General features: G+C 36.9%; 1 protein-coding gene and 1 long non-coding RNA gene across 4 annotated transcripts in view; one reads left to right on the forward strand and one right to left on the reverse strand.

Moving 5' to 3' along the window:
• The window catches only part of MYOF (myoferlin), a 73,309-nt gene extending 54,846 nt beyond the window's left edge, over positions 1-18,463 (forward strand). The window contains exons 33-54 of one of the 3 annotated variants that reach the window (XM_080403555.1): positions 335-516; positions 609-767; positions 943-1,041; positions 1,352-1,513; positions 1,937-2,102; positions 2,714-2,790; positions 6,508-6,519; positions 7,809-7,907; positions 8,579-8,704; positions 9,452-9,607; positions 9,722-9,813; positions 11,141-11,311; positions 11,862-12,010; positions 12,236-12,375; positions 13,357-13,445; positions 13,531-13,626; positions 14,233-14,374; positions 14,653-14,752; positions 15,622-15,815; positions 16,777-16,886; positions 17,211-17,358; positions 17,805-18,463. In XM_080403555.1, the coding sequence (XP_080259681.1) occupies positions 335-516; positions 609-767; positions 943-1,041; positions 1,352-1,513; positions 1,937-2,102; positions 2,714-2,790; positions 6,508-6,519; positions 7,809-7,907; positions 8,579-8,704; positions 9,452-9,607; positions 9,722-9,813; positions 11,141-11,311; positions 11,862-12,010; positions 12,236-12,375; positions 13,357-13,445; positions 13,531-13,626; positions 14,233-14,374; positions 14,653-14,752; positions 15,622-15,815; positions 16,777-16,886; positions 17,211-17,358; positions 17,805-17,840 (2,705 nt within the window). In that variant the 3' untranslated portion in view covers positions 17,841-18,463. Of the gene's footprint in view, positions 1-334; positions 517-608; positions 768-942; positions 1,042-1,351; positions 1,514-1,936; positions 2,103-2,713; positions 2,791-6,507; positions 6,520-7,808; positions 7,908-8,578; positions 8,705-9,451; positions 9,608-9,721; positions 9,814-11,140; positions 11,312-11,861; positions 12,011-12,235; positions 12,376-13,356; positions 13,446-13,530; positions 13,627-14,232; positions 14,375-14,652; positions 14,753-15,621; positions 15,816-16,776; positions 16,887-17,210; positions 17,359-17,804 lie in introns of those variants that run through there. The other 2 variants (XM_080403556.1, XR_013930635.1) reach the window with 2 other exon arrangements.
• Positions 14,759-22,546, reverse strand: part of LOC308070134 — a 55,489-nt gene continuing 47,701 nt past the window's right edge. The window contains exon 3 of the long non-coding RNA XR_013930636.1: positions 14,759-15,225. This is a non-coding gene — a long non-coding RNA (uncharacterized lncRNA). The remainder of the gene's footprint in view (positions 15,226-22,546) is intronic.

Genomic DNA, 22,546 nt, shown 5'->3' on the forward strand with positions numbered 1-22,546 from the left:
AGCTTCTACAGACAATATTTAAGACGAGATTAGTACAGCCAGTGTTTCTTTTTAGTTTTCAGGTTCTCTTTCTGATTTGCAAGATGTTTTATCATTTTCATTTATTACTCTGTTAATCAAGACTTGTGTAAAGGAAGCTGTTTAGTAATGAAATGGAAATTGCTCTATTACATGTAAATTATGTGTACGTGTGAGCTTTTATTTTATACAGAATGGCTTATAGAACTGGTAATGACAGAAGAAAAATAACTATATTGATAAAAATTGTGCTTGTGTGCCTTGTGGCTTCATGGCGTTTTGTTTGCCTGTAACTATGCTTTTTATGATATTTCAGATCCGTATGCTCACGTTTCTTTCCTCCATCAAAGCAAAACAACTGAGATCATTCATTCAACTCTAAATCCTACATGGGACCAAACTCTTATATTTAATGAAATTGAGATCTATGGGGACCCACAAACAGTAGCCCAAAATCCACCTAATGTTGTTATTGAACTTTTTGACAGTGATCAAGTGGTACGTGAATGCTTTTTACCCTGATTGCTTTTTAATTTACTTATATTAACTGAGAGTAACATTAATGGCTGTGATTACCTTTTTGGTTGCAGGGTAAAGATGAATTCCTTGGAAGAAGTATTTGCTCTCCCATGGTCAGGTTAATCCCAGAGGATGACATCACACCAAAATTGCTCTGGTATCCTGTAACAAATAATGGCAAAGCTAGTGGAGACATTCTTTTTGCTGCAGAACTTATTTTGAGGGACAAGGTATATATTTCTTACACGGGGGGGGTTGTGTGTATATATATATATATATAAAATACAATATGACACATATATCCTTTCACAGTAAGTCATAGTACGAAGACTTGTCTTAATACTTGCAAGGTATTTCATTTAAGGAAGATGAAAGGAATCACTGCTCATGTCTGTGTCTGAACAGGGTGGCGCCAACCTTCCAATTCTTCCATCACAAAGAGCACCTAAGCTTTACATGGTACCTCAAGGAATCAGACCAGTAGTTCAACTCACTGCTGTTGAGGTATGGTTTATTCTTAAACTAACTGAATAAAAGTACAGTAATCTCATCTTCTAGATAGTAAGTTTATTTGCTTCAGAAAAAAAAAAAAACGTAGTGATAAATACGATTTTTTAGATCTTTTTTTCTCTTAAGAGATTTTGAGTTTCATTTTTTCCATTTACTTTCCTAGAACAGCATTGCAGTTTAGTGTTTAACATTTTTCCGGTCACATCTTATTGAGAAAATTACATTTCTTCTTTCCTACTTTTTGAGTGTCATACTATCATTAATATCTCTCCCACTTTTGCTTATTTTGGATTTTATTTTACAGATTCTGGCTTGGGGTTTGCGGAACATGAAAAACTACCAACTGGCACCTGTTATGTCTCCAAGTCTCATTGTGGAATGTGGGGGTGAAATGGTGGAATCTGTGGTGATCAAAAACCTCAAAAAGACACCTAATTTTCCATCTTCAGTTCTCTTCATGAAAGTTGTAAGTTGCAAAAAAATATCTACCAGCTGTCTATAGCAAAATCAATTATCCCTTACTTTTAAAGGTCAAGGATTTGTTATGCAAGAATGAACAAAAAAACTTGCATGTCCTTTTCTGACTTAACATCAGGAATTTACTGAGCCTGAAAATTCTAATAAAGATCACGTAAGGACATGCAGGAAAGGCTGCTTTCCTACTGCTAGGATAGGAGCTGTGCAAGAGTCAAGAAAATTCAACATTTGAGGCAATTAAAATTCTTCTATTGAATCATAAGACTAGAAATTTTCATTCCCCATAGAGCTGTAGAACACAGTAGTTCAATATTAAATAAATGAAGTAACAGCTCTAATTTAGGGGGGAAGTCTTTATTCTTCATTTTCTTTCTGTTTGCATTATAAACAAACTCTGACCTTTCATTTTCAGCTTTTGCCAAAAGAGGAGTTATACAGTCCATCTCTTGTTATTAAAGTAATAGACCACAGACCTTTTGGACGGAAGCCGATCGTGGGACAGTGTACTATTGATCTACTGGAAAGCTTTCGCTGTGACCCCTACGCTACTAAAGAAGACATTGCACCACAACTGAAAGGTAGACACCTGGAAAATGACAAATTCTGCTTTCTTATGAGATGGTAGAATAATCTAACTTCAGTGTTTACTCTGCATACTATACTGATGAATAACCATCTCTTGTTGTGTGCTTATTTGGAGATAATGTGATATGAAAAAAAAAAACCATCTAACTCTTAGCACAATATTCTGTGGAGCACAGGAGGACAGAATACAAAGGCAAGTCCACTCTCTGACTTAGTGTGCTGGTTCCCTGAATTTCCTCTTTACTGTCAACTTGGAATTTAACTACGTGCAGTTACCCCTGCACTAAGTACCAAAGTAATGATCCAGTATTCCAGCAAGAATGCTATGAATACAATGCTGACATTTTTTTGTATATTTTTTCACAAGTTTTACTTTTTTTTAAAAAATCTATATATTTGAGAAATGTTTGTGTACCCTGCACAAAAATACATTGTGTATTTTTAGCAAAAATGGCAACTACTTGCTTTCCTCAGAGGATTAGACATAGAGCCAGTGAACTATTTTACAACTTCTGTAACTGTTTGGATTTCAAAATGGAATAAGGTATTTAATAATATTTTTTTTCCTACACCATATTTCCTTAATAAAATCTTTGCCTTACAGTTAGTCTGCTCTCCGCTGCACCTCGCCAGCATACGATAATTGAAATGGAAGACAGACAGCCACTGCTAGCAGCTCAGGTAATCTTTGAAATTTGATGCTTGACTTTCTTCTTCAGATCTGTGATTTCTGAGAAACTCTCTAAACAGCAAAACTGTCAGAAACATATGCAACCTGCTGGAAAGCCAGATGGAACAAAGTTAATTTGTGACAGAAAGCAAAGGAAATACATTAATCACTTTAACCTCAATTTTCATATAGTAAACATTAAACTATAGCTTTCTGTGCATGGTAAAGTTCACCCAGCAGCTTAAGAATTAATTCACTTGTTCAACAGCCACTGAAAGCATGTGATAGAACATTACTCCGTTGTCCACTGGTGATGGTTAGAGCAGTCCGATCTTGCACAGATTAAATAAAGGAGTATAGAATCAAAGCCATGATGACACAGGCCTTCAGCCATTCATGTTATCAGTTGTGGCTTTGCCTCTCTTACCATGAAGTCGTTCAAAACTGGTACCAGTGAAACAATTTTTTCTGCGCTAACACTTCCTTTCTTTCCTTTTCTGTTGCGCCTTGTCAATTTCTCTGCTGCTCTGATTCTTTCAGGACTACCACAATACAATTTTACTTTCCAGGTAAAAAATAATTCTGCTTGCAGGATTTCGCTTTTGACAAATTCCAGACTGTACATTTTCAAGGAAGAATTTTCAATTATTTTAGGAATGTAACATGTTCCCCTTACTTAGAAAGTGTTCTCATAAATTTCTGATGACCTGTTATTTTAAAGGATGCACAGAAGTTATTCCCTTTAATATAATGATTTTGCAGGCTCTTAATCCACAACTTTGACTTTTAAAAAATGCAAAATTCTTTATTTTGTTACAAAGGTCCCAAAGTAAATACTACTGAATTTAAACTTTTGAACTCTTACTGCTATTTGAGTATGTTACTGATTGCGTTGGTCTCTTCCCTCATTTCTTCTTCTGTATCCTTAATGTCATGATACTCAGACTCACAAATATCTTCTAGACCACGTTCTTGTATTTACTTTTATCATGTAAATTGTCCTTCATACCTAATTTTTAAGTCTCTAACTTTTATCTGAATTAGGCCTTCTATTCTAACATAAATGCTTTATAGCTGGTAGAGAGGATTTTTACTCCCTTGAAAAAAATTAAGAGATTAAATAAATAAATAAAACTTAGCACCGTGAACTCAATGGCAAAACTGATTGAATTTGTGTAGTTGATTTCAACTAAAAGGGGAAAAATTTTAAATGCTATATAAGGTGAAACACAATTTCTTTTAGTTAGACATCATCAGAGCCAAATATACTGTGATACTAGATACAGTGATAGCATCCATATAAGAGAGGAAAGAATATTCAAAACAATTCAAATTTAAATAAGTACAACTCTGGAAAGTATAAGTGATATACAGGTATTACCCTGAGAAAAATGCCAAAATTTCATCAACTATATTCCAATTTCCAGTGTTTAAGCAGTATGTCAACAGCACTCGGCAAAATGGCTTCTCCAACAACAGTGCATGTATGTATGTACCGAGCTAATGCATGGAGATGAGCAGAGCAGGGTCGGATGGGGGAAGAATGTGATGTGGTCATGAGGCTGTTCTTCTCTTGCCAATTATTCCATAGAGAGATTTTGGAGGAGATGATGCTTGTAAATCTAGTATGATTAGTTACATATGTTAAGGTATCCTTCTGAAAGCCTTAATGTGTGTATACAATATGTATGCACTACTAAAAACTTTTTTTGTGCCAACTGTTTTGGAATCTGTGTACCAGAATTAACAGGAATTATTCAGTCACACTATTAATATTTAAACTTTGTTTAAAAGTCTACTTTCTGGAGAATAAAATAAAACTACAGTAAATAACGTTTAGGTGTTTTCAAGTCTAAGTTTTCTAGGGATCCACTGTACCTCTTAATTTTTTTTCCTGTAATTTCAGGATGTTCAAAAAGCTAACAGTTCAGTGTTAGTGTCTTGAAAATTTCGTGTACAACAATCTCCAGTGAAGTCACTGGGTACATTAAAAAAACAGGAACCATTACGTGATCTTTACCATGTGAATATTTCACTCCAAAATCTCAAATTTATCATGAGGTATTTTATTCTGTCTTCTGGCATTCTGTTAGCATATCCTACTTACCAGTTTTAGTAACAATAATACCCAAATATTGAAGATTTACTATTTGCTTTGGGAATTTTTAAAGGTCTTAAGGTTTTGATTTTTTTTTTCTTAACCTCTTCTTCCCAAAGTTACCAAGTGCATTATTTGAGGAGACATTTGAAGGTATATCAACAGGAAAAAAAAAAAAAGAAGACCACCCACAAACCCTAATTTAAATTCTTGCAACATTATGCTTTGATGAAAGATTCAGAGTTCTACACAGTGTATTTTGTGAAAAGGCTTTAAATTGGGAGTTTAAATTATTACTGCATAATTATGCAAGCTACCCTTCATGTTGTCAGCATTACAAAGCAGTGTTTAAACAGAGTCAAATTTAAATACGGCAAAGTATTCAAAATTACCCATGAATTCCACCTGTAAGTTTTGCAAATCACTAATGGTACAGTTTCTAAGAATAAATCACTCCAATTGCCTTTAGAAAAATCTGACAGTACCATGTAGATCTGAAACAATTACGCTGTATTTCTGATTTGAAGTTAGACAAGGCTACTGAAATACAGGAGACCTGAACATCCCAGCAAGATAATTACTTGCGCAATATAAACGGGAGTAAATGAGTATGATATACCAGAGTGATGTCCTGACCTATTGATGCACTGGGCTTATGTTCATAAAATGTTTTGCATATTTCTTCTGCTTTGCACAAAAATGTATGGATTATACCTTTAAATTAAAACACAAGGTATGGTATATAAGCACTAGCACAAATCACACTTGGTAATCATGGCTTCCAAATGGGATGGTTGCTCTTAATGGACTATCGGGTCATAATTATGGTATCTGTGATTTAACAGGTGAAGCATTTTGAATTGTGCGGATTGTTATTACACTTACACAGATAAATCTATAGATGCATATACTGGTTGTTACTGTACTTTATAATTGTTCGCATTTTTTTTCAGACTCCTGAAAATGTACAGCCTGTAAACAATTGAAAAACAATAGTAGAAGGAAAAGGGAAAAGGCTGTTGAGCATTAGCAAATTGTTTTATAAAGAAATAAATATTTACAAAGAGCAAAAAATCACTTGAATTTTATGTATGTGAAACTTGTTTGGAAAAGAATCTCTGTAAGAGCACTTACTAAATGGAATCTGTTCCAAACACTTTTCATCTGAAATGCATCAGATCCAGTGCTCTCTGCAAGTGCAGATGAAAGCAGGGAATGATGTTACTGTGGAAATCAGTAAATTGAATCCAGAGTGTAACCTGCAATGATACAGTAAGAAAACCAAGTTTCTCAGTTCTGTGAACTTCTGTGAAGAACAAAGCAGGGTAATAATGTCTTACAGTCCTGAAAACTTACCTTTTAAAATTGTTATATGTATGCTCCAGTTTAATATCTAGGACATTTTGACAGCAAGGAAAAAAAACACAACACACAAAAAAACCCACACGTGATGTCTTAATAGTCTTCATAAGTATTTATAAATTATTGATGTTAGTAACTTACTTTACATAGATGCTGTATACAAACCCCTAAAATTTAAAGCCTATTTAACTGTATAAAATTCTACAAACCATACCCTTACCATCATTTTTATTTTGCTCTTTTTTTATGAATTGATCCTCATGAGCAGCTTACGGAAAAGGTAACGTATATTACTTTTACAAATCTACGCATTGCTTTCTTGTAAATGATACCTCCAGTTGAAAATCAGTATATCAATACAGCCTCCTACATGAGCGTTCTAAATGTGTGGATGAGAACAGTAACCTCTAAAAATATTTGACATAAAACCTACAAACAACTTGTAAAATGGTAAATTCAGTAAAAATATGCAAGACTGAAATAATAAGCCCTAGCTATTAAATGGGCATTGAATGATCTGTATAACACTTAAGATTCTCTTTAAGTACAAAAAATCTCAAAAACTTTTTTAAATTTAAAAAGTGGATACTATTCATTCCATTCATTCACAGGGAATGAATACTCTTCATTACCAATTGAAGTATGTTTTCAGGGGCAATTATATTATTCAATCCCTATAGATAAATACAGAAAATAATAATTTTGTTGAACAAAGTGATTATCAGACTTACATAAATCAAAATATAGAAAGACCCTACAGAAGTACTGTCTTGGTGGAATGTATAGATTGCTAGCGTCTAGGGTTTCATGAGGCTCACGGAAGTATTATTTTTAAGAGGGCAAGACTCACTGCTTCTTTTCAACTGCACATGGTAAACGTGAAGGTAGATCGCCAACTGCAAGATTCTGTCATGACACAGACAATCTCCACTGGTTTTAATGGAACGATGTATGGTTAAAGCAGTTACAGGTCTGTCCCTGTGCTACTGTATAGCAACAGTTTTGAAATAAATGGGAAAGCTGAAAGCAAGCTAGCACATTTATCTCTCAGGAAAGTGTTCAACACGTTCAGTGTAGTTTTTACCATCATGCAGTTCCTGTAGCGAATACCAGGTATGACGGTGGTTTTTCTTAACAGCTGACACAATGGTGGCACCAGCTCAGTGCACATTCCCTTCCTCTGACTTAAATAATCTAGAACTTAGGGGGCCAGCTGTGCTGCACCGCCAGGAGATGGAGGAGAGAAATACATGCACCTCGGACATCAGTCCTTTGGGATAGGTAGCTGGATACCAGTAATTAATTGCTTCCTTGGAGACGGCTGTTGTTGACTATCGACACAGCTGGATTATAGACTAGCTACCTAAACCTGGGTAAGAGAAATGCCATCTTTTTAACCCTAACATCTACCTTCTAATTATCCTTCAGATGAACCTTTAATATTACTTAACTGATAATAAGAGTATACTGTCTTGCAGTATTCTTAATAGTTAATTTTTCTGCTCTACAGCATGATACAAAAGAGGCTTCATCTCCTAATAAAGACTTTTTTATTTGCTTTGCTTTAAGGAGGAAGAAATTGTTGATTGGTGGAGCAAATTTTATGCTTCAGTAGGAGAACATGAAAAATGCGGACTGTATATTAAAAAAGGATATGACACTTTAAAGGTATTGCTCAGGATAAATTAACGTATCTCAATGTTTACAGGCCCAAAACCGGGTCAGAGATGTGCCCTTTGTTTTTTTAAATGCTCTTCAAAATTTAACTGTACACAATTTCCTGTAAAGGTCCATTATTAATTCATGTGGTGAAATGAAGGTTTCAAGAAGATATCTTTGCTTCTTTTCTACTTAACTAGGCTTACTAAGATGTATTAAGTATTAAGATTAACATTAGATGTATTAAGAGTTTAATCTAACCTTCAGTCAAACGGACTTTTACTCCACTAATTTGGCAGGCAGATCCTAAAAACATACACGTTGAGAAAGTATGAACACAGAGGATCAGTACTTTTCCTGTCTGTTGGTTAAAAATTTGAAACCAGACCACTTCAATTTCTCATCTAATACACCTAACAAAGAAGCTAAAAATAAGCTTGTGCAATGCTATTTGCCCTGTTTTTAACAAGGCCTAAGTGAAGCTTGATAGCATGTTCTCCAAACATTGCATTTTCTTTCACTTCAATGTAAAAATAAAAATAGTTCCAAATGCTTTGGTTCCTTAAGATATTTTATCAAACATACGATACGCTTTGCAATGCCACAGTGGTGGGGCTGATATGTATGATCATTTCTGAACTGCACTTTTTTCATTTTCCTTTTTCTTTTCTTCTTAAAAGGTATACGACTGTGAATTGGAAAAAGTACCTGAATTTAATAGCTTAACCGATTTCTGTGATACATTTAAACTATACAGAGGCAAATCTGAGGACAGTGATGATCCATCAGTGGTCGGTGAATTCAAGGTAAATTTCAAATAATGTGCAATTACCAAATGCTAGATGCAGTCTTTTGTGTGTAAGTGGTTATCATTTAAGTAAGTCTGCGTGCAAGTGTTTCAGTGCATTAATAGGACCACAGATGCTTGTAACTACGGAGGTACAGGCCCTCCTTTTTCAAGGAGGGTACAGCTACACATTGCTTACACTAAATGTGATATGTGTTAATTTAATTTAAAAGAAATACTGTTCCTGCTAATGTGATCTTCCCTGGTACCTATGGGAAAGAACCTTCCCAGATAACCTCCTGAACAGGCCTAAAGTTTCATTTGCAGATGTTTTGAGGAAGTACATTTTTAGAATTAATTTGGAAAAGGTATTTTGTACTATTTCTGTGAATCTGCCAATGACTTCTAAAGATTAAAGTGATGTTAACATTGTACGTAAACCAAACCAAACCAAGAAAACAAAAAAGAAACCCCCACACCCAAACTTTATAAATTATGCTTTTGGAGAGGGATGTATTGTAACATATTCTCAACTGGAGCAAACCATGTAACTATGTTGAAAGCAGAAGAGCTGTATTGATTTAAATCAGCTAAGGATACAGCCTCGCCTTTGTAGGAAGCCTTATCCAAAACCCGCTAAAGACTTCTAAGTAACTGTCAATCAGGCTATAATTTTGCTACGTGCATTTGTTGGATAAATAGAGAAGAAACCTACAAGAGTGACTTTTCTACATTTATCTTGACTGTCTTTGTATTATTTTTTTAGGGATCCTTTAAAATCTATGCACTACCTGATGATCCCACTATTCCGGCTCCTCCTCGCCAGTTCCGTGAGCTACCAGACAGTGGGCCTCAGGAGTGTATTGTGCGAATTTATATTGTTCGAGCTCTGCAGCTTCAACCCCAGGATAATAATGGGCTGGTGAGATTTTTTGGGTTTGGAATGTCTGTGAGCAAACTCTGCTCTAATGTGTTTTAAATAAAGTTAATCTTGATAACTGTAACTTAACAATATTTTTTTCCTCATTTTAAATAGTGTGATCCGTATATAAAAATATCCCTAAGTAAAAAAGTAATTGAAGACAGAGATAATTATGTGCCTAATACTCTCAACCCAATTTTTGGCAGGTAACAATCTTTTCAATTGTTTGTATTTTATTATGTTTACCTATTGTTTTTAAAGATGAACCAGTATTTGCAATATCCAATACTCTAATCATAGTTATATACTGACAGCTAATTGTGAGTAAAGTTGCATAAGGCATTTCTCTTTGAAATCATTGGACAGCACAGGTTTGACTAGTTTAATTTTTTGTATTGCATGGGTAAACTGCACAAAGTCAAACAATGTATGTATCTTAAAACTGCCCTGTTTTATGCATACAAGAATAACAACATATATTTATAGAGTATGGAAAAAGTTTTACCTCTGAAAAGTACTTAGATGTCACGATGAGTAATCAGTTTAACGTGTATTCCCAGTACACTGGTCTTTCCTTCAAAGGCTAATGATATCTTTGAAAGATATGAAGAGAAGTTAGGAATGAAGAGGTTACATTATAACTACTAATGAAATTCTGGGTCTGCTTTAGTGTCTAGAGTTAGAGGAGGATTTTGATAAATTAGGAAATTAGGAAAGGAGGACTAGAAAGATTACAAAAAATTGGGAAAGCATACTTTGCAATGATGTAATACAGGATTTCAACTGTTCAGATTACACAAAGGAACAGCAAAGAAAGAGACTTGATTATAGGTACAAAGTACCTTAAAAATTTGAAGGTTTTCCAGAATAATTCTGGAACTTTAAAAGTTATGATTAGAAGTAAACCAAACCAAAATAAAAAAAGAAAAATGCAAAGAAAAATTAACCATGGAATAGTTTACCTTAAGGGTAATGCGTTCAGCAGCAGTAGAAACTGTGAGGCTGCATATCTTGAAAGTAAATTCAGAGAATTAATTGGAGAAAACTCTGCAGTCTGTTTTGTATAGGACAGCTAGACAACAAAATAATCGCATCTAGTCACAGAAGCTAAACATTTGAACCATATTTTTTAAGGCTCCAGCTATGTATTGCGGTAAAAAAAAAAAACTAATCATATAGAAAGTATGGATTGAACAGCGATCCTTTTTACAGAGTGGCTGACAGAGCCACACTAGTTTCTTTCTCAGTCCCAATTCAAGCTGCTGCACAGAAAACGTCTCGGTAACATACTGTGCAGAAAGAAAGGATGCAGTATCCATAGGAGTACAAACAATTCTGAAGTGCAAATAGAAATTGCAGCATGAGTGGTAACTGCTTCTACATCTGTCAGCATTGGAAGCATCCCTTTATATGTAACAGCTATTGCTCAAAAATAAAGCTAAAAAGTTGAATTTTTAAGGTTGAGGGGGTTTTTAAGTTTAAGAAGTATTGCTTGAAAGAGCAATAGCGTTAACTGGACATTTTTATGTTTAGAATGTATGAACTCAGCTGCTTCTTGCCTCAAGAAAAGGATCTGAAAATTTCAGTCTATGACTATGATGCATTGACTCGTGATGAAAAAGTGGGTGAAACCATAATTGATCTTGAGAACAGATTCCTTTCTCGTTATGGATCTCACTGTGGCATCCCACAGCAGTATTGGATGTAAGTCATTTCAGTCTATTGATTTTTTTTTTTTGTGTAAGATCTAGTACCTGGTCTTTGCAAAAAAACTGGGCTTCCTTCATCTTAAAGATACGGTTAAAAAACAGTGCTGTGGCTTCTCATGGGTGTTTGTTGTGCTCGCTCTATCATCTGAATTCCAAGTTAAGCTGCAAAGTCTTCAGAAGAGCCATAACTGGAAACCATGATGTCAGACATTCTAATAGTCTCTCTGTACGGTAATGTGTGTTGTTTCTGTCCAGAGAACACACACTTCAACAGAATTTTCTGACTTATTCATGGAAATATGAAAGCATCTGTTAGCATACGTTATTCTGGTGTGTAAAGAAAAAAGCACTCTGTCTTGGAAGGTAATTGAGCTGGTACAAAATTGTGTCACTGTATCAAATTCTAGTGGCCTCAATCTAGGCAGTTAGAGTGCTGCTCTTTCTGAAGGAGTTTAATATTTACATGACAAATAAAATTTACATGACATGTAAATGCCCTGAGTAATGAATAACTGTAGGATGTGTTTCTGTTGGTTTCTTAAAAGTTCAGGTGTGAATACCTGGCGTGATCAACAAAAACCAACCCAGTTATTGCAAAACGTAGCCAAGTTTAAAGGCTATGCTCCTCCTGTCCTCTCTGAGAATGGCAGAAAGATTAACTACGGGGGACAAGACTATACTTTGGAGGAAGCGGGTGAGCTTGTTCAGTTATTTTATATTTGTCTTCAATTCATATTGATACAAACATAAAACTGTTCAGTTATTTATGGAAAATCAGAAAAAAAACTGATTTTTTTTTTTTATTTTGTGCACAGTTTTCTGCTCAATTTTAAGTATCTGTTTTGTTTTGGTTTTTTAAAGTTCAAATGCAAATTCTGGTTCATAAGCCCCTGTTCTTTTTCCATTTATTTTATTTCAGAAGCCAACAAAATTTTGCATCAGCATCTTGGCCCAGGTGAAGAGCGGCTAGCCCTTCATATCCTCAGAACCCAGGGTTTGGTACCTGAACATGTAGAGACCAGGACCTTATATAGCACCTTCCAGCCCAACATCTCCCAGGTACTATGAACTCTTTTACTTCTGGTTTCTTGAACGCAGAAACAAGCATTCCTGCATTTATATCATGTCGTCAATAGAGCGGTATCACTCAGGGGGAGGAGGGCTGCAGATGAATATTCCTTGGCTGAGAAACTAAAGCAGGTTAGTCTAAAAACATAACAAACTGCAGTTACGTTTTACCATTAAGACCTTCAAATGACACCTTGAACATTGACAGAGTGGAAACTGGAGAAAATTTACTTATTACTTTGTTACTGAAATAAACTGGAATGTCTGTTTAATACCTCAACAACAACAAAGGAGACCACCTGGCTCAAGAGCTTCCTCGCTACATTTAACAAGTGAGACCAAACTTGTCGTTTCTGTGCAAGGCCCAGAGGTGCTAGTTTAAATACAAAGTCTTATACTGGACTTCTCTGCTAGAGAGGAACAAAGGCTAACATATGTTTGTTTTCTAGCATTTCCTAACTCACCGGTGGCTGGTTTTTTTAGGAAAGTTTCTGCAGCAAACAGAAAACTTACCTGCAAAAATAAAGGGGCTTGCATTTGAAATAAAGTATAAAATCTGCAGTGGTTGCCTTACTTCAGAGCCTAGACTGACCATCTACACGGTGTAGGCCACCTGCGAACTGTCAGCCACATGGATGACACTGTACTTGATACCACCTCTGAGAGAACAGAAACTTGGGCCTACAGAATGAGAATTATTTAGGCACCTACCTTGCGCTGAACTCAGTAGGAATTAACATCCCTACCATCTTCTGAAGTCTTGACATTATTCATTTGAAGCAGCTTGTGTAACACAAGGGGTTAGGCTTGCTGCTGTCTGAATTCTGTAGAAGTTCTGACATCGGTAACATGATTGAGCTCTGCTCTGTGCCTAAAATATTACTAAGCATGTCAATAAGCAGTTCCATGGAATTAACATGACAAACTTGTATGCAAAAAACAATCCCTCGTCCATCTTCTCCACTGCTACAGGGAAAGCTCCAGATGTGGGTCGATGTTTTCCCCAAAAGCTTAGGACCACCAGGCCCTCCCTTCAACATCACTCCCCGAAAAGCCAAGAAGTGAGTATCTGTATGTACTACACAGCATCTGGCAGCCCTGACAAAGGCAATGCAATTCTCTTTCCCCAAACATCTTCTCTCATAGGTATATCTTGCGGGTGATTGTCTGGAACACCAAAGATGTTCTACTGGATGAAAAGAGCATCACAGGGGAAGAAATGAGTGACATTTACGTGAAGGGGTAAGAGCTGTCATGTAACACTTACAACTGAATGGCTTTCAGAATGTCCTGGGAATGCCTAGACCATGGGTTCCAAAGATGATTTGGTTCAGCCAAGTCAGTGCACACTACAGCCTCTGAAATAGCGCTAACGTCAGAGAAGTACACAAGTATTATGAGATAAAGCATGACCAGTTAATGTGCAGCGAAAGATCCCAGAAGTTCACCTCTTGAGATAAGAAGCAACTGAACAGATAGCTTTAGTGCTGCATAACCTGGATTCGTACTTGTTATGTTTCCTGGTCTTACTATGTCAAAAAAATCAATAGAAAACAGAGAGATATAGTACCAGGCTATTGATCTAATTTCTCCTAAAAAAGAAATTAAAAAACCCCACCAACAACTCACCACTGATATAATAATACACTTAGCAGATTAAATTCAGTTCAGATGTTCTTAGTTACAGTTCCAAATTGGAACCAAACTGGGAAAGGATGTGGAAGTTTCCAGCCCTCTGTGAGTGACACTTACAGCTTGCTTGCAACCACTTGATGACGTGGTTGTAGTACAAACAAGCACCAGTGTCGTCCTACTGCAAACACCAGACACTTCTCTCTGTATTTCCAGATGGATGCCTGGTAATGAAGAAAATAAGCAGAAAACCGATGTTCACTACCGATCGTTGGATGGTGAAGGGAACTTCAACTGGAGATTTGTGTTCCCTTTTGACTATCTCCCAGCAGAGCAACTCTGTGTCGTTTCCAAAAAGGTAAGTATTTCTAAAGATTTCAATACTTGGAACCAATTGTAATTAGTCTGATAATTTTGTACCTACGTATTAAAAGGGACAGTTTGGCTCAGTTCTGTGTACTTCTCTCACGCTGCTATTGTAAACAGATTCAGTTTTTCCTTTGCACTGGGAATAAAACACTGGCAACAGTGGTCTCCTCTTAGCAAGGACAAGATTAGATCCTTAATACTTCCACCAACCCCAGAATTCACAAGTAACTTTAAAAGCTGCCTGGGTTTTGTTTTTTAAAATTTTAGGAACATTTTTGGAGTCTTGACAAGACAGAATTCAGAATCCCACCCAAACTGATCATTCAAATATGGGATAATGACAAGTTCTCCTTGGATGACTACCTGGGTAAGACTTCTCAGAAACAAATTATTGCTGTCTCAAAGTAAGAGATAACACTGAACAATTTTAAATTATTGGCTAAGGATTGTTTTCACAAAATGAGGCACTGAGCATGCAAATACACTCCTGCTTTCCCACACAGTACAGGGTCACTCGTGCTCATGTTCACTCAGTAAAGGCCTACTTGCAGGTAGAACAAGATACTTTTCACTCAGCGTAAGCCCTATCACAAAGTGCATGAAACGATAACGTGCATGAAACTTAGTTTGCTTCTTTCTTTAAGCAAAATTACTTAAAAAACAAGAGTACTTCAAATCCAAGTATTTACATAAGACTATAGTTTAGGCTAAGCAATCTACTTCACACCATTAATGATCCTTACCTTTTGTAGAGATGCTGCTCTACAGAAGACTCTCTGCCCTGTATTGAGACAGCTCCCAAATCTTCAGCTCAAATGCAAACCTTATAGACCTCAAAATCTGAAAGCAAAGAATTGATTTATAACTGTCATTAAAGTTAGCTAAATCATGCATTTAACTATGTCAAATTACATTATTATTCCATTGCTCTATTTGGTTATCTTCTGTTTAGGGGTGTGGGGAAAAAATTGTCTATTAAAAACTAGGTGATCTTGCATTAAAAAAGGGGGGACGAGAGCTTGCCAAGTCCCACTGATAAACACCAGTGCTTTCGACACCAGCAAGGTAAGCTTAAACACAGCCTGTCCCACAACATCCTTAGACAAACAAGAATGTAGCGTATGTTGGTTGTTTTTCCTGTATAACATGTTTAGAGATAGGAAAGGTTGACGTTGAACCACTGCGCTCTATGGTTGGTTCTGTAACACAGTGTTTATTTTCTTATCCATCTCCTAGGCTTTGTGGAACTCGATTTACATAAAACAATCATTCCAGCAAAAGTTCCAGAGAAGTGCAATATAGACATGATTCCAGAATACAAGGCAGACAGTCCTCAGAAGGCTCCCAGGACTGCCTCTCTCTTTGAACAGAAATCCATGAAAGGATGGTGGCCATGTTATGTTGAAAAGGATGGCGCCCGTATTTTAGCGGTACGATTATTAGTTCTTTTAAAAGTACTTAAAACGTGCTTACCTTACTTTTCAAATTCTAAACGTTGATTTTAAAGGGTCCCCCCACTCAGCTGTCAGCTTCCAGTGAACAGACAGGGGAGAAATGAATAGAATATTTCATGCACAAGTTCAGGCATTTTGCTCCATAAACTCATACTTTAAAACCAAAAATTGTTTATAAACAAAATTAATCTAAATATTAACTTTTTTTAACTTGAAGGACTCTGGCACCAGTTAGTCATGTTGTCTCACTAAAGCAGCCACAGAGTTATTGTGTGGCTTACCATATTATTGCTTAGGAGAAACACAAAGCATCCTAAATGCATTAGAGACTAAAGTTTGAATGTACAAAGCATTTTTGTACACAGCAAATATAACTTATATACTGGAAAACCCTGACTACCTTCATGATTATGAGGGCAATCATATGACCCAATGCATTTTAACGTGTTCTATGAAGAATATAAATGGACACGTGTCGCTTCCTAGAATATTAAGCCTTTCAACTGTGTCAAGTTCTTCTTATGTTTTTGCCTTTAAATTTTAATAAATGAGGAATAATATTCAGAAACATATCAACCTCAGCAATATAAAAAATGAGATGCTTAGTCATTTGGAAAAAATGCAGTCCTTTGGTTTTTTCCAATTTTGCAAAACAAAAACAACTCTCTTCTTTCAAGAATAACCCATGTATAGCTTAAAACAGAACTACAAATGAATTAGCACAACAATTTTATGCACTGTGATACTTTTTTCGGTCATTCTCTGATACTCTGTTGTGACGCTGTCATCGTGCAGAAATAAATATATTTTGAGAAGGAAGTGGAAAACACACAGATGCACACAGCGAGCCGACTCCAAACTGCTGTATAAGTACCGAACAGGCAGCATTAGTACTGTTGCAATAAGGTGCTTGTCTCATGCCACTTGTTTCCTAAAGGGTAAAGTTGAAATGACATTGGAAGTTGTCAATGAAAAAGAAGCTGAGGAAAGGCCAGCCGGTAAAGGAAGAGATGAACCCAACATGAACCCCAAACTAGATCTACCAAAGTAAGATATTTTTCTTTCGCTAGTTGGAGAAATAACAAATATCTAGCCAGTATGATGTTCTTGACAAAATCTGCATGCAGTAAAGGATCCATCCTTTGCAAAACTTAACTTATAAAAGCCAGTCTTGCTTCTTTCTGCAAGCGTTGGGATAAAATGCAAGGTGGTTTGAGTATTAATGGCACACATTTACTGAAACTGCCATCTTACATTACAAAACTGTTTCCTTCAACCTCCAAACCGGCATGTTTTAACGTGTTATGTTCTCAGGCTTAAGTATTCCCTGTCTTTATAGTATGAGTAATACTTGTTTCTTTCAAAATGCAGCCGACCAGATACTTCCTTCCTTTGGTTTACAAATCCCTGCAAGACAATGAAATTTATTGTGTGGCGCAGGTTTAAATGGCTCTTTATAGGGCTTATCATCTTGCTGATTTTACTCCTGTTTGTAGCAGTACTCCTCTATTCGTTGCCGGTAAGAATTTTTACATGTTACTGTTCTTCAGCTTATATATGAGTCATCAACAGGGTGACTTCCTTAATTCAGACAAAAGATTCTATCAACTCAATTTTAGCAGGGAGATAGGGATTATATCCTTAGAGCTATAAACAATTTCATCTGGTTAAGAAACAATTAAAATTTATGTTAGAACTAACCTATTAACTACAGAGGGACCAAGTGAGTGCTTTAGAAGTGTTAACATACAATTAAAAACAGTTAATAGATTGTCTAGAGTCTGGATTTCAGTCTACTTTAGTCTGAAATATCGTGCTCATTTTTACTGTATTTTAACTGAAATTACCATACCCTGAATATATTCTGATCCATTTTAGTATCTTAAATGTCTTTTACAAAACTACACTGAAGTATTTTGTGTACAACTTTTTACCTCTATTGCTTCTTCCCTCCTTCCCCAACAGAACTATTTGTCAATGAAGATCGTGAAACCAATTTAAAGAAGACTTTCTTTTTTTACGTCATCTTCTTAAGCAGTAATAAGGTTTCGCCTCAGTCTGCGGACCCAATTGGGCAAGGCTCTCCTTCCTTTGGAACTGTAAAATAGAGAAGTAAGAATTTAACCAAGGATAGCCAAGGTTCAAGAGGTCACAGCAGGTGTTTTGAAAAAACAAAGGATAAACCCCCTCATGCTTCATGTACATTTTTTTACTTCAGTAGTATTAAACATCATAGCAAAGTTCTGACTTCCTTGCTTTCAAACTCAATTTTTCATCAAAATCACTCAAGAGGCTGCCTACTATTGCTCTCTCCATTTTTTAATGGATACTTCCTTTTCAGAATACCTCTCTATTGGACACGCTTTGAAACTTTGCATTTTAATTTAATCAAAAACAAGCACTACTTATGTATACCAAAGAAACCTCACAGTGCAATCAAAGAACGGTCAGACATTGTTTCTAGAAAAGTTTTCAGCACCATAACGCTTAAAATGCTTTGTTACTGCACTGCAGACTTGACAATGCTATGTATGTATCTTGACAACTGCATGCACAGAGAAATAAATACACTGTTTATTTGGTATAATTTACACATGTTTAAATAAACTTATCCACAAGTAAAATGCGAGTTTCCAGTTTTATCAGTTGCAAAACTACAATGAATTAGGTATGATATAGTGTCTATCACAGGATGTAATGCCAGAACTACAGAGTTTAAGGTGGTTTACTGCTATTTTTACAGTGAAGAATAAGGAAATATTTCTGCGCAAAGTTCTAATGAATTTCATTAAAGTTGTGGAATAGTTTCACTATATTCCTCATAGTTAGAGTACAGTAAGAGGATACGCAACTCAAATACCCGATTTCAAACAGGGGTTGTATGTTTGGGGGAAGTATGCCATTCAGCCTCTGTCTCTTCTCTCTAGGCACAGTAAAATACAATCTGCACTAAAAATCAGCTTATAGTTTGGGATTCTACCTCACTTTTGGAGAGCCAAAGCAGAAGCATCTCTCTGAACATTCTCTGGTGCTTGAAATGTAGGAAGTCTGCAGCAAACCCAAAATCAGCATTTTGTATGATTGGCACGCTCTTGACTGGATAAAGACTTCAGCTGTCTTTAAGAAGATGACAAAAATAACTGCAGGAATGAATTAGTCTTGAAAAATCTCTGTAATTGTATTTCGTGGCACATTTAACGCTTTCTTATAACACAGCACTGTAAAACAGGCATGCACGTGTCAGGTGATATAAGTAAATTATACTGACTTAATTCTGTTGAACAAGCTAGTGTAAAGGTATTACAGGAAATAAATCCCAGGTTGTGAAGTCCCAGTGGTTAGAGTGGAACAAGCAACAGTCATCCTGTCAAAAAGATAACAAAGCCCGTAGTTTTTTGGTTGTTAAGAAACTCTCAAGCATCTTGCCCTATGAATGAGAGCTCAGAGTTGCAACTTATCACCACGCAGATGGATTGTCCCTTCACAAATGAAGAAGTAACGCTCCAGAAATAACGGGCAATTTGCATGAGCTAATGTTTTTCATCCACTATTAAAATCTGTCTCAATCAATGCCATAAAATCACAGCAGCTTTATTTTCATTGTAAAACAAGAAAGCGTGTTGCTTGAAATCATTGTAATTAGAAAGCATTTAACCCAGAAAACAATTGTGAAAGGGAGTAGACACCTGAGCAAGCCTGTTCACCTAGAATTTGAAGAGAGGCAGGTACTGCCCTTCTGGGTTTGAGTTCACCCTCTTCAAAATGACTTTTTGTCCAAGCATGCACAGGCTTGATAGTATTGCATAGTAGTAGTGAAACTATTAAAAACCTGAAAAGTCTGAGAAGCCATTCCATCTCCCAACCTGCTCCACATGCTCACAAGAAAGAAAGAAATATCTTTGATATTTCCACACAGTGCTAGTCAAATCTGTAATCCCTGGTACAGCTGCTGTGCAGACTTCGGCATACAGTAGCTTTTTGCCTAGTGTAAACAGTTAGCAAAGGTTTAGCCCTGTGCAGGGAACAACTTTATGCTGCTTCTGATCTACACTGATGTCTGGGATGTTCACTTTGGCCAGGGCAGCTCGGTACAGCTCCCGTTGCCAACAACTGAGGTAAACACCCTTTGAGGTCACAGAAAAAAAGGCAGAACACAGATGTGCCTGATCAGTCTCGTAACAGGAAGTTACTTGACTCCACAAGTTCCTTCTCCTATGAATTTGCTTTGCCTACAATGATAAACTGACAAATATTTTGGCTTGTGAGCTAATGGGGCCAGTTCAGCTGCACCCCTGTCAGTAAGTCCCTGATATACAGGCTCTGTGCTTCACAGAAAATATCTGGGTCTAAAATGACTTCTCCGCTCTGGGAAAAGAAAGTTTGCTGAGGCTACAGTCTCTGCACCTGCATGTCGTTCAAACACGAGATGCCAGCCAGCTGAAACAGCAAGGGAAAGGCTAAAGCTAAACAGAAAGTGCTTTTAACAAAAAATGGCTAAATAACAGCAGTACATCACTTGCCAGCAGTATGTCAGAGCCCTTCTGTCTCTGACACCACGTAGCTTTAAATAGCAGCTGCACTCTTGATACACTCGGGTATGGAAGCAGCACATGACTCCTATAGATTGTTTGCTGTAGTCACCCCAAACCCTGGCTACTGGAATTAGGCTGTAGGGAGGTTAACAGCTGCTGTCATGTACTTTACAGCTAGACAGATTGTACAAGGAAGAATCATCACGTAGCTCAAGAAGAAAAATGTGCACCTAAACCAGCTCAGTGTAAAATAAAGAGGCAATGAACTCCACACCCGCAAGCCGTTCTTGCATTTCTTTGAACAACCACAAGATGGCATCCTAAGTCTCATGTGTTCACAAAGGCCTTGCAGCGCCTCTGGTTTGTTCTGATCCTAAATACATCTCACATACGGGGCTGAACAATACGATACATGTAATAGTTAAGGGAAACGCAGTCCCATCAAAGGCCATGGCTTCTGAGTGTATTTGGAAAGCACACCGGCAAGCGCCTTTGGGAGCTCCTGTTGTCTGCAGACAGAGAGGGGCTCCAAGGCTGGGCCCCGCTGACGGGTGCGGTTGTGCGAGCAGGAAGCACTGCATCGTGCGAGCAGGGAGCAGGATTTTCCCTCCGCGCCACCAGGTGCCTGAGCACCCATGGAGCAACCTGAAAGCAGTACCAAGGAGTGAGATGGCAGCGTTCAGTGCTGAACCTTGTGTCGATGCCAGCTCAGCCAGTAAATAGCACTCAGCTTTGTGGTCACATATACACACAGGCTGTCACACATAGACAGGGACCAGAACTTGAAAGACAGTTCTCTAAAGAAGGAAAACTAGAAAATTCTTTAAGAATTCTTTAAAAATTGATATGCAGGAAAGAAATGAGAAAGCTCAGTAGAAACAGCGGGTAGGCAAACTATTTAATTAAGTCAGATGTATCATCAGACAGGGAACAACAAATGAGCCAGAATATGCACGGTGTTGTATCAATCATAATCCTCACGTTCAAACTTCGTATCTGATTTTACTACAGGTCTCAAAAAAGGCACGTTATTAATGAATTATGACTCAAATGCAGACAATGAAAGTAATCAAGAGCAAACAGGTAGGAGAAGGCCTCCTGTGCAAGAAAAGCTTAGGAGGTCAGCAATAGCCTGGAAAGGGACAGAGTAACAAAATAACAGGTATCTAAAGTAAGCTACAGAGAGGTAAAGCACACATGAATTGGATGCCTTTCTTCAGGGACTATATTAGAACCATGCACTTTCACACATAAAGAATCCTTCTTCATCCTCAAAACCTTCAAACTAATAGGCAGAAAATTTACAAAAGGTTAAAGGAGACAATTGAGTGCAGTTTTTAAGGTAACTGTTGAACACACTGGTAGAGCATATTATTTGGTTTAGTAAGAACAAAGAAAAGCTGTAACACTTCCCTGCATTTACGTATTAGGACAATATCACAAAATACACCGGCTCTTACACTGCACCACATCCCACGCTCACCGGCAGGAATGCCCAGAATGGTGTGCCACTCGCAGATAGCACAGTGCAACTGGGAGCAGGATTATATACTCACAGATGTGAGAGATGCCCTTCCTTGCAGAATTCCCAAGTCTTCTAGCCCTGAGTACATACTCCTTACTACTCGGGTTCTCAGATAAAATACCACGAAGAAGTGATCTCAGAAGATCACAGACCAGCTTCAGAGACACCATTCCAATGGGACCATGGCCTCACAATGCATTAGCGTTACTAACTTCAGATATTTATTCCTATTCACTACCATGCCCTTGACTAACAAAATCAGACTTGGAAAAAATTGAAACACCACCAACTTCTTCCTACACCCTTTCTGATTTTTTTGTTTTCTAGTGTGGGCCAATTTTCTTACTTGCTTCAAACCATAGTACTATGGTGTGTTGAAAGAAATGGTTTATGGCCTTGAGAAGAATATCTTAAGCTGATGTAGTCATCAAATAAAACATTCTCAAACTGAGTTATCAGCAAGTTCCTTTGCCCCAAGACTCTGTTTCAGGACTGCGGGCAGGCTCAGGGAGACAAGAATACATCAACTGAAGGTCATTCCTGTGCAGAAGAATTCATTTGCTCACAGGAGGGCAAATATAATAGGAAAAACTAAAAAAAAAAAAAAAAAAAATAAAGTAACAAAAAAGTACTTAGCCACCAGTCCACAT

The sequence above is a fragment of the Falco punctatus genome, assembly GCF_963210335.1.
Source record: "Falco punctatus genome assembly, chromosome: 9".
Lineage (NCBI taxonomy): Eukaryota > Metazoa > Chordata > Aves > Falconiformes > Falconidae > Falco > Falco punctatus.